At 37.1% G+C, this 12,353-nt stretch overlaps 1 protein-coding gene across 3 annotated transcripts in view; it reads left to right on the plus strand.

Moving 5' to 3' along the window:
- LOC134751147 (RNA-binding protein fusilli) overlaps positions 1 to 12,353 on the plus strand; it is a 136,414-nt gene that overhangs the window by 64,943 nt on the left and 59,118 nt on the right. For all 3 annotated transcript variants that reach the window (XM_063686508.1, XM_063686509.1, XM_063686510.1), the window contains exon 3: positions 11,045 to 11,127. In XM_063686508.1, coding sequence (XP_063542578.1) covers positions 11,045 to 11,127 — 83 coding nt within the window. The remainder of the gene's footprint in view (positions 1 to 11,044; positions 11,128 to 12,353) is intronic.

Raw genomic sequence — 12,353 nt, forward strand, 5'->3', positions numbered from 1 at the left:
TATACGAATTTATAAATAATAGTAGTTTTGTAGGTTTCCTTTCTGTACGGTACCTAGTTTATAAATAATTATATACACCGCACAGAAAGGACACTTCCTACAAAATCGAAATTTGATAGCTGTTCAGGGTAGAATCTTGGTGTCCCTTTCTAATATATGGCACTATCCCTTTCGGCTATTTAGGGTTGTCAAAATTCAAGTAATTATCTTATCTGTGGTCGTGCACGCAAAGTTGTGCCAACCCTAATAATTGCTCAGAGCAATGCTGAGCCGAACGGAGCCGAGTTTGCCCGATGCGAGGAGTTTCGCACCCCTGGTAATGCCCTTGTAGGTATACCTACTGGCCCGTAGAAACATTAACATTACCAAATCCTACCAAAACCAAGTTAAGTATGGCATTTACATTCACTCGGATTAGTGTTGCCCAACCTAACTCATATGCTTTTCAACGTGACCAGCAAGGGTACTGCCCTATCATGGCACAATGTCGAGTGTCCTAATTTTTTATGGAAAAACCCTTTGCCTCCTACCTATAAGGGTGTTACCACACCAATCGATCGATGCCATATAGGTTGATTGGTGTGGTAACACTAACACCCTAAGGCTCACGGTCCTGTCCTACCTATTACCTATGTTCGATGAAATTTAAACCATGTTCAATTGGAACAGTTGCATTTCTTTTGTTTCTTTCAATTTTAAAACAAACAATAGTTATTTGTGCAACAAGAGAGGAAAGTTGGTTTTTCTTGCGAGTGTTTATTTTGAGTCCCGAGAAAGCGAAAGATTCTAAGGTAGAATCTTGAGCGTAGTGAGGGACTCAAAAACACGAGATGTAAAAAACTTTGCTCTCGTGTTGCGCACATAATTTTTAATTTCAGTAGTGATAACATATTAAAGGTTAAAATGTATTTCGAATTACACAGAATAAACAGAAAAAAAAAGTAATATAATATGTACCATACCATACCATACGATACGATACCATACGATACCAAACCATACGATACCAACCCATACCATACCATACCATACGATATATACGATACGATACGATACCATACCATACCAAACCATACCATACCATACCATACCAAACCATACCATACCATAAAAAAATGTAATAAAAGTATGAAGTGGCAGTTCATGGCCTTCACTAAATTAAAAAAGCTACTTCGTTTCACTCCCTGGAGTGAGGAAAGTCGCACTTTCCTCACTTCAGGGAGTGACGAAAGTAGGCTTGTTCGAGCTGCTGAGGTGAAAAATCAATTCGTTCCTACATTTACAGGCACTGGCAAATTTTGAGCTTTTTGCTTCTATGGATGTGAGTTCAAAATCGGGGCACAACAACAACAATAAATAAAAAACTTTTCTACCTCTACGTCACACAGTCTTACCTACTGTTTGGTTCGCTCAATCTTATAGTAAAAAAAAGGCTCATTAAAAAATTAACGAAGACATACAATTACATGTTCCATAACCAGAAGTAAGGAGTGTAAGGACCACCTTTTTAGGGCGGGCCGATGAAAACAAACTTTCTTCTTTATATTGGTTGACGTATTACCTTATTTCGTTGAAAAATTCTCTTGCCAAGCGCGAGAGGGCTCACTTCTTTGATGGTTCAATTTATTTATTTATTCGTATGGCATATACAGAGTCGCTAATTATTAATTACAATATGATATCTAAATTCTTCACCCATTGGGCAGCGTGTGCATTAGGTGAGTGAAGATCTAGGGCCTCTCCGATAAATTTCCGTATCGGGCAATTATGCATAACATAGTCTGTACCGGGGCCCCGCAGTCGCACGCTGGTGAGTCTCACCAACCACACGCTGGTGAGTCTCACCAACCACACTTATGGTATTACAATTTTCAGTAAAACAACATCTTCTGCGTTATACGTGTAATTTAGCACTTATACAAGAGATATTTCGGTTCGGTTCGGTAATTAGGGTCACATTATCACGGTGTATAAAATGACGACAATTTTCATTAAAATTTATAAAAACACTTTTTCAACAGAATAATGGATGGTTGTGGATGTCTGTCTTCCGCATAAAGGGAAAAGGAATAGGTATAAAACAGGAACTCGGCTGAAAATTTAGCTGTGAAGGAAAAATGGATTAATGAGATGTGGTGTATGGACGATGATGGCTGAATCAATGGATGAAAGAAATCTAAATTCAAAACCGAATACTTACAACGCCCGTCAAATGAGGCTATTTGAATTTTGAGAAATTTTGATGGTTCAATAAACTGTTTTTATAGGACACTGAGACGCAATAGCAGAATGTCGAAATTGCAGATAAAATAGAGTTAGACCAAGATGAGTGCAACGATTTTGATAGTACACGCAGTGCAAGTGTTATTTTAAACGTCAAACTTCTATGAAATTATGACGTATTAACACTTGCACTTCGTATGCTATCAAAATCGTTGCAGACTTTTCTTAGTCTTAACACATATCCAATATACTAAGATGGCAGTTCCATTGCTTAATCTACAGCATATAAGGGGGTATTACTGCAATGTTGTGCCGCCAGAGTGCAGCACTAACACAAATTGCAAACCATAGAATAACTTATACACACTGCCATAAAGAGTTTTTTGATAAGTTTTCACAGATAATAAAATATGACATTGATGCATCAAGGCGGTTTATTTACAGAGGGCCGACCGGGTAGCGAAAAAACGAAAATTCGTTATCTGCCTCCTTATCACTTGAATATGCAAGTGAGTGATAGAGGTACATAACAAAATTTCGATTTTCTTGTTTCGCGTTAGGCCCTCAGATTGTGCTAGTGGCCCTAAGCAGCGTTATGCGTAATATTCCCTATTAAAAATTCGGTAGAAAAGGAAGGAGTCCATACACGAGTACGGAACCCTAAACCTCATTCGTGAAAGCCAGTTCTGAGCCCTTAATTATGGGAGCCGAATAACTGTAAAGCGAAATCGCAAAAAAATGGCGGTTAGGTTCGCGATCTGAGGGCCTCCCGCGAACACCGAAGTTCGCGAATTGCAGGCATCTTTCTCTGGTACTCCAATTAAGGCGTAAGTAGGGTTCATCCATTAATTACATAACACGTTTAGGGGGGAATGTGACATGTGACAAGGGGGACGGGGGGAGTCACAAACTTTTTGACGTCACTATAACTTATTTAAATTATTTTATTTGCTGTACAGTTAAATAACAAGTTTTTGGTACGATAATCGTTTTTAATCGTTTAATTTTCTTTCCTAATCAGTTTTGGATTATAAAATTACTAATATACTGTCAAAAATATTTTGATAAAATATTAATAATACTTAATTCGATTTGCCGATTTCATTGAAAAAATGTGACGTCACACCACGGTGGGGAAGGGGTTTGCCAAATGTGACCTAGTGTGACAAGGAGGGGGGGAGGGATCAAAAAACCTCAAAATTAGTGTGACGTAATTAATGCATGAACCCTTAGAGTCACAGGTCACAGACTCACAGAGAAAATGCCCGCAATTTGAAAACTTCGGTGTTCGCGGTAGTCTTAACATATTACATTACATTTAGGATGCGGAATCTCCCTATGTGACTTTCCATTATAGAAGGGTCCTTGTGCTTCAAGTGCATTAAGGAAATGAGGACCATTTTATCTGAAATTGCAACAGAAATTCTAATCCTTATTGCACATGGACCTCAGATGGAAAACCACCTAAGTCTAGCAATGCAGGAAACACCTTTGCTTGATATGTTGATGAGGACAGTAATGATAAAATGTGCTTTAATTATGTAAAGTGCACATAATAGTATGTATCTAATGACTTCAATCATGTCTAATATCAATAGATTGTACATTAAATCATTTCATACTTTTTATGTAACTTTACTTACTTCCTCATCTTATAGCTATTGTATTAGAGATAATAACTAGTTACAATGTGAATCGTGTTAATCCCCTTGTTCGTATTATCAAGCATAAATATTATAAATAATTATTGTTAGCAATAAACAATCATTAGTCAGTGTTACTTGTTAAGCAAGAGTAATCACAAGTACCTAAATACTAGGATATATAGAGCCAGGGACGAAATATAACATGGCTGTCCCATAGAAATCGGGAATTCAGAAAGGCAGCTAACCCCCTGATGTTCAAATTTTACATACTATGTAGTATGCTGTTTATGTGCTAGTTTATTGGCTGGCTACGCCCTTGCCTAGTGCCTTATGCCCACCTGTCGGGTGACAGAACTCCCTGGAACACTCGGGTACGTGGAGTCACTACTCCCCAGCAGCTCGCCACAAGCTGCCCTGCGTTAATATTATTATCAAACAAACAGATACTTGAAAAAGTTGCGACTTTAAACAGCCGAAACTCGCATCATCCCGGTTCTCGATAATTTAACCAGAATAAAAACGCAGGCAACCTTCACCCAATTAAATCCCAACCTTATTTCTACAGGTACAGGGTTGTTTTTGACTCAAACTGACATTACAGGCGTTTTGGCTGAAAAGGAACCTGTTCCCGGTAACTGTACCATCGTACATTTATCACTGACTGTGCTTAAACTTTATTGTAAGTGGTTAAGGTCGACATTCAGTCGCTGTTAGAGTTTGCGCAAGGGTTCAGTGCCCGCCATTGCTGTTTTTCAACTGTCAATGGATAGACACGTGCATAAGAATGTTAGCGTAATACCGTAAGCAGCTGTGATGATGTCGTCTCTTTCTAGTAGGTATGTGTGAGAAGAGAAGGGTGAATGCATTTTAGCTTGAAGGTTAGAACGTAAAAATTATATTGAATGGCGTTATGGGTCTGTATCCATATCCTTGTCGTTTACTAGGGGGTATTACTGCAATGTTCTGCCGCCAGAGTGCACCACTAGCCCGTTTAGTAAACCATAGAGTAACTTATACATACTGTGCCTTTTACAGTTTTTTGACAAGTTTTCAGAGAATAAAATATGACATTGATGCACCAAGGCGCTTTGTTTACAGTGAACCTACCGGGAAATGCGAATCCGAAATTTCGCTATCTGCCTCCTTATCGCTCGAATATGCAAGTGACAGAGATGTTAGATAACGAAATTTCGATTTTCTTGTTTTGCGATAGACCCTCAGATTGTGGTAGTGCGCAGGGGCGCGTAATATTCCCTATTGTTTCGTTTACTGGGTGCTTAGCCAAGTACCAAGTATCAAAGATAACATAGTAGTAGCAAGAAAACATAGTGTGCTCACTCCGTACATCGGTTTTGTTACCAAAATAGTTATTTGTTATACAAGGGTGCAAAGTTGTATTTTAACCGCGAGTGTAGAATTGAAACACGAGCAAGCGAAAGGATTCTATAGGTGAATTCTTAAATAGAATCCTGAGCGTAGCGAGTGTTTCAACACACGAGAAGTAAAATACATTTGCGCCCGTGTATAACACAAAACTTTTCACCTCACTATAGCGAGGAAAAGCAACATCCACAGGCGTTAGATCATCTTCATCACTGGATTCACTCATTTCTTTACGATATTATAACAGAAAACTCTGGAAGTTGTGTATTGTTACGCGAGTCGGTGAGAAAAGTTTTTTAGTAAAAAATTTGTTGACAATGTTGACATTTCTGACGTATGAAATGTCAACGATGCGTTTTGAAATTGCATCGACTCAACTTGTGCGTTCAGAATTATATTTAACATCATTATAAAAAAACAAACGTTTCTTATGGAATTTTAAGGTTTATGACTTAAAATAATTAAATATAGCTAAATTTAGTATTTTTTATTAGATTCTCAAACCATTTATTTAATGATAATTAATATCGAACGAATCATTATCATAAACGATTTACGTTTTATTATCTGTCAAGCTACTTAAACACGCTCCATCCAAGGTCAAATTACTTTCCCCACTAGTGGATAAAACGCGTTATTCCCCGCTTGTATTGAAGGATAAAAGACAACTTTCCGAGCTAGTGAGGGGAAAAGTTTATTTTCGTAGTCTACATCTAGCGTCAAGTAGCAGAACTATCAGTACTGCTACTCGACAATAGATATCGCGGCAAACGGAAAGTCTGATGCTCAACGATAATAGTGTTTTTGGTAACAAAACCGATGTATGGAGTGAGCACTATGTCTTCTCAATTCTCTTTGCAAGTATTTAGTAACCGAATAGTTTATATAGAAATCGCAGCGACGGAATATTATATAGAGGAAGATCTGACACGTCTCACTGACAGTTAGGGCCGGTACAGATACAGACGGACTGCAACTTGTATGGGAACTGCAAGCCGACGTTGCAGTTGGCTTATCTCTTCTCCATAAATATACCCAACCCACGCAACCCTCGCCCGCAGTTTCAAATATTACCCAATACATAATTTCCCGCACTTTTATTAACCATATTGTAAGTCATAACATATTCAATGAGGTACAACTATACCGGCTGTAGTACCGCCCCGTGTTTCTTGGAAAAATCTTAATAGCGCGAAGTAGGATTTATCACACACGGCACAGCGACACGACATCTAGCGAGTAATTCTGTTAATAATATTAACTCATTCAAAGAAAACTAGGAAATGCATGCAACGGGCGTTAGTTCGTGACCATTGGCGGTGCATGCAATTTACGTTACATTGCCGACTACTATAATGTAAACTGCATTCAAAAGTTTGATCAGATACCGCAATGTAACGTAAATTGCATGCAAGTTCTTGCTAGTCTAAACCTCGCTTTTGGTCTGTGCGGACAGAGAAGCGTCGTGGCAGACACGGGAACTAACTTTACCAATTTTATATGGCAATCCAACCTTTGACACCTGTCTTGTAAAAAGTAAACAAACTTCTGTAATTGTGTATTCTTATTTACAAAAACTGCGAGTTTTATGTATAAAACACTTTCAAAACAGCATAAAACCATACATAATACCACAAGGGAAATTATATTTGACATTATTCGGTTTTGTCACCGGGAAAAAATGGATAAAAGCCGACTATCGACTTACAAAAGTTTACACAACGATGTTTCCGCTATGACGGGTATTTATGTTGTTTTTAATATAAGATAATTTTATACCTATTTAATAGTCCCCCTTATTAATTAGTCTCCGGCACATAATCGGTAAGTATATTCATTCAAAATATATTAATTTACGTAAATATGAAGGTCATTCATGAAATCATGATCTTAAAATAACTGACAAATAGTGATACTTTGCCATTTTAGTCACATTTATTGTGTATAATTATTGTATAATGGACTGAGTAAAAGTACCTACCGTATCTCGAATAAAATACCATTTATTAGATGATATTATGCAATAATTCGTAATCCACATGTCAGATCCAGGCACATCCAGCTTAGATGGAGATAGTTTGATGAGTGTCTCTGGTTATTTTGAATCTAGTCATAAGTTACGTTGAATATTTTAGATTCAGAATTCGATTTTAAAGAAATAATGTTCAATTAAAATATTTCCTTATTTTTAAATTGGTATTGGTACTAGGTTTTGTTAGTTACGAAATATTATTTCATATTTACCAGTGACTCGACGAAGTATAATATCGTGAGAGATCCGAACAATCCCAATAAGGCTTACCTATTCAATGCTTTTATGTCCCCGATACTAAAATGACTGTTTGATTATGATTACCCAATTTACCTATCCAGGTTTGTACTAAAATAACTGCTGGATTGGGCAGATAAGGTAGTAAATTAGGCCCTATCTAGTTTTGTACTAATACTACAGTTGGTATGGGCAGTCTTAGCTAATTTTAGTAGTTTTTTTCAATCGAACTGTCACTCTAGTATCTGAGACATAAAAACAAGTTGGTTTTAACCTTTGGGTAGAAGGTGAAATGGCAGTCACTAGTGCCTGTGCTAATTCATAGGATTAGGTTTCCGACAGGGACCGGCCCGCTATCCCTTATCTGGGTTTTATAAGGGTATTGCATAAGGCTTAACTCACCATACCCTTTGCCAGACGAAACCCTTTGTTTTGGTTTTAAAAACCCTTATATAAAGCTACCAAATTTGAGTGATCGGTAGCCCAAATACCCTTACAAAACCCTTATCATCCGCTCACCAACACCTTGCATATTGCTTATAAGGGTTAGCCTTATAAAGGGCTTCCCTTTTAGCATATAAGCGTGCTAATTTAAGTCGTCTACCTTGTTCATAAAGCACACATTACTTCGAATCCGAGCGATCGTCGGCGGCGACGGCGGCGTTCTTTGACTAGGCACGTATTTTCTTTCCTTTTCATACACTACCGTAGATATATACTAATCCTGTCTCTTTCACGCAAAGGGAAACCTTTATAAAAAGCGCTTAAAGATAAGGGTAACCCTTATTAAGGGCTAGCCTTATTTTTGGTTAGCATTTCGGTAAGGGTTAGTCAAAGGTAAGGGTATGAATGGGCTTGCAGTTCAAAAGGGAAAGTCTTTCAATGTGTTAGCCGTGTTTAAGTGTTGCCCATTGAAAGGGTTTTATCGCGGAAAGGGTTGTCCGGTCCCTGGTTTCCGAGCCGACACCAGGCTCCCATTTAGTGAGCTGTGGCGCCTGTGGCAGAAAGCCGGAACAAAGGGATTCACGTATCATAACCTTTAGTGTCGTACCGTACTATAATTACGTGACAGTGTTGTCAGCATACCAAAATAGGCAAAGTGCGAGTCGGGCTCGCGCACGAAGGGTTCCGTACTATTACGCAAAAAAAAACGGCAAAAAAATCACGTTTGTTGTATGGGAGCCCCGCTTGAATATTTATTTTATTTTGTTTTTAGTATTTGTTGTTATAGCGGCAACAGAAATACAGCCTGGTGACAGGCGGACAGACATACAGACAGCGGAGTCTTAGTAATAGGGTCCCGTTTTTACCCTTTGGGTACGGAACCCTAAACACCATAAAATAGCACTGGCACGCCCTTAAAATTCTACGACTTCTCTTTCCCTGCAGACTCTACTATAAACAAGACCATTAGCATACCTATAAACAACTCTTGGCACTTGTAAATCTTGTAATGTAACCAATATTTGTTTACTTTTTTTGGTGGTTATTTTTTGTACCCATAACTCCACGCATTTTACGGTTAAATTAGTATAAACGGTACATTAACAACACGCCTAACGTTTAACTTAAGTCTTTTCCTAGGTAGGTGGAGAGAGGTAAGTGATTATAATGTCACACAGTTACTGTACGATACATACCTATATGTACAGTCAAAGGCATAAATATATATACATTCCCAAAGTTCCCATTCCCACACCTTAGACAATAAGGTCGTGTTCAAATATTTTTGAGCAATTTGTCTGGATCGATATTTTTGCCTTCGACTGAACCCGTAGTCGTACCATGAGTCACTGTCACTGACAGTATCAAAACTGACATTATACGCTAACTTCTACGTAATTTACTTTATATACATCTCACGCATTAATATGCGAGTATTACGAGCGAGATGCATAGAAAGTATGTTACGTTCTCCATAGCGTTTATGTCAGTGCCAAACTGGTGGTAGCCACACTTAATAGTTCAACAAGATTTTTCTGATGACAGATTCCCTGTCTTATACCCCGGCCGGAATGCTAATTAAATTCCTTAAAATCATCCAAAATGTGATTAAAATGATATTATTAATTTACAATATGTAGGAATGTTTTAAACTAAGTAAAAGTAATGTTTCGATACATCTTGTATTCGCAGTCTAAACAGTTGTAAACCTTGAGTACCATAAAACCATACAACATACAATTATAGTTCAGTACTACAATAGAGTCCACAACTTCAAACCTAATTAAGCACCAATATTCTCTTGGGTTTTGTCTGCGTTTCTTTTTGTTTAGCCATAGAACTACTAATAGATTTAAATGATAGTCCCGTTTCCCCCCACTACTTCCCGTTACCCCACCAAAATGAACATATTTATTCAAGTTAATTTTATACCATAGTTGGGATTTGGGAAGTTTTACGGTAACCTAAAGCTAAGCGATACTGTCAATATACTGGTATTTATGATTAAACTATGGTTTGTTTGCCATGGTAACGGAATGGCGTCATTGAGCGTTGTCGGGTTGAGAATTACGTAAGAATGCCTTGGTGTATGGAAGGAATGTTTTTAGGCACGTTTGTATGGATTCTAAATATAGTAACCGATATTGCATTAAAAATAATTGTTATTAACAAACCGGAGGTTATCGTGGTTCTAACTTCTAGCCTAACCACGACTTTGACACTGACTTTGTAAATTATTATCTATGCATCTCGCTCGTTCTGGCATATTAGTGCGAGCGAGATGTATAGAAAGTAAGTTACGCAGACGTTAGCGAATATGTCAGTGTCAAACTCATGGTAAGGCTACTCAACCCGTATCAATAAGGATATATTTAAGTACGTCCGTAAAGTTTTGGTATAAAATGTGCACTATAAACCTTACTTGAAACTTGTTCGAAACTTACTTATATTTCCAATTTAATCACACTTATTTATCATGCTATTGCCAAATTTCACTCAAATATTTTTGGTTGATTAAGTCTACATCCAAAAACATCAACTTTTAATAGGTAATTTTTTTAAATATCATTAAGTTTTGTGAGAGATACGTAACTTATAGCAATCAGGGCATGGAAATAATATATTCTAACATCTTAAGAATTAAAATTTGTAATTAATGTACACCATAAACTACCTGCTTACTTACATCATAATCTCATGTGTTCGAGTGGCAGGTGTTATTTTAAAATTAAAGTAACCTTACAAAATTTTACAACTTTGCCCATCAAATAGCAACTTTGCCATAGAACAAACACTTCCCATTTAAAAGTTTTAGCACATTTGTAGTAGCAATGTCTTCCTGTACTGTCTGTCCTGTATTATGTGTATGTTTTCACAACGATATCACCATGCTGAAAACGAGCGTTGTACATAGTTGAATTTTGGTTTTAGTGTCCGAATTTTGTATAAATTGAAGCCTACATAATAAGCCTTGTATATTATTAGGCCCCTGACTTTATTTTATTTATAATTAAGTAAACTTATATAACTTTGCCCAGCTTTGTTAATTTTTTACAACGTTGTTATGATCATGTTTCAGTTCGAGGAGTTCGCGCGCTCGCTACAAGTGGACCCCTACTCCCCCCTCTTCAGGCTAGTCACAGACGGACAACCCCCACTTAGGTGTGTATAACTACTATTTTAATCAATAATCACTACACCTATTTTTTTATACATTCCTAAAATAAATTTCTAAAGAGCTGCACTAAAATTGCTATAAAATTTACGCCACTTACGGTGTCTGGTAATCATCGCTTATCATTGTTTCAAGACTCCCGGTCAATTCGAACAACGTGATAATTACTAGATACGAGAACAATACGATATAGATACGTTATAGTTTCGTTCTCAGCTAGTTATCTTTTGCAGTACGATTCGAGAAACCAATAGGGTATTTGACTACTAGTCAAATCAGTTTCTTTTTTCGAACTGTCAAAACGATTTTGCTACTATGGAATTTATATGAAACACTAGCATGTGACGTCACAATCAAATTACCTACTCTTTATAGTTTTATAAGGGTTTTAAAATAGAAATTGTGTCTAAAAATAACTGACGTCTACGTTTCTCTATTAATCTTCTGGTGCTTTATTACATGCATGGTGTTAAATAATTTATTTTAAATACAGTCAAATACCCTATTGTCATTTCACGCTACAATTATTGTGACGTTTTGGGATAGGGTAAGGTAGTAAACAGTGGCTCGGAGAAAATTGCCGGGTACATGGGCTCACTCAACCTAATTCCAACATGATAGAGGCGATATTGGGGCGACTCAGCCACTGTTCGAGCTGAGCCACTGTTTCCTACCCTACCCTATCCATTAGATATCCATTGGATGTCTAAGTAATATCTTAAGCAAATCTTAAAGAGATCGTTCAAGAGGACATTCGGAATCGCGGTAATGTCAAATTTGACATGACTTTCTTAAATATCTCGTTATCGTTTCTGTTTCATATCTGGTGGATATCTAGTTGATATCTAGATTATTGTTCGAATTGGCCCGATAGACCCATAATCGAAAAATGGATCGCTTTGTATAGACAAAACAATTCAATTTACTGCTGTTAAGTGTAGATTACGTTCTAATTTTAATACGTATTGCATCCCTTTCCGCTTGATCTATATCTTTATCTTTTTGGTATGTAAATAAACATTCCAACACAATAGAATATGAATATATGCCACAATTCCACTATCAAGTCTATTTGAAACCGATTCAGTGCTATTGTCATTAATGATATTGTCATCCAAACGTCATTATAATTTGAACGATGGTATTGTATGTCATATCGAAATTATCTATCGCTAGATTACAGATTGACTAGATACCAAACATCCGGTGTGGT

This window comes from Cydia strobilella, chromosome 21 (assembly GCF_947568885.1).
Source record: "Cydia strobilella chromosome 21, ilCydStro3.1, whole genome shotgun sequence".
NCBI lineage: Eukaryota > Metazoa > Arthropoda > Insecta > Lepidoptera > Tortricidae > Cydia > Cydia strobilella.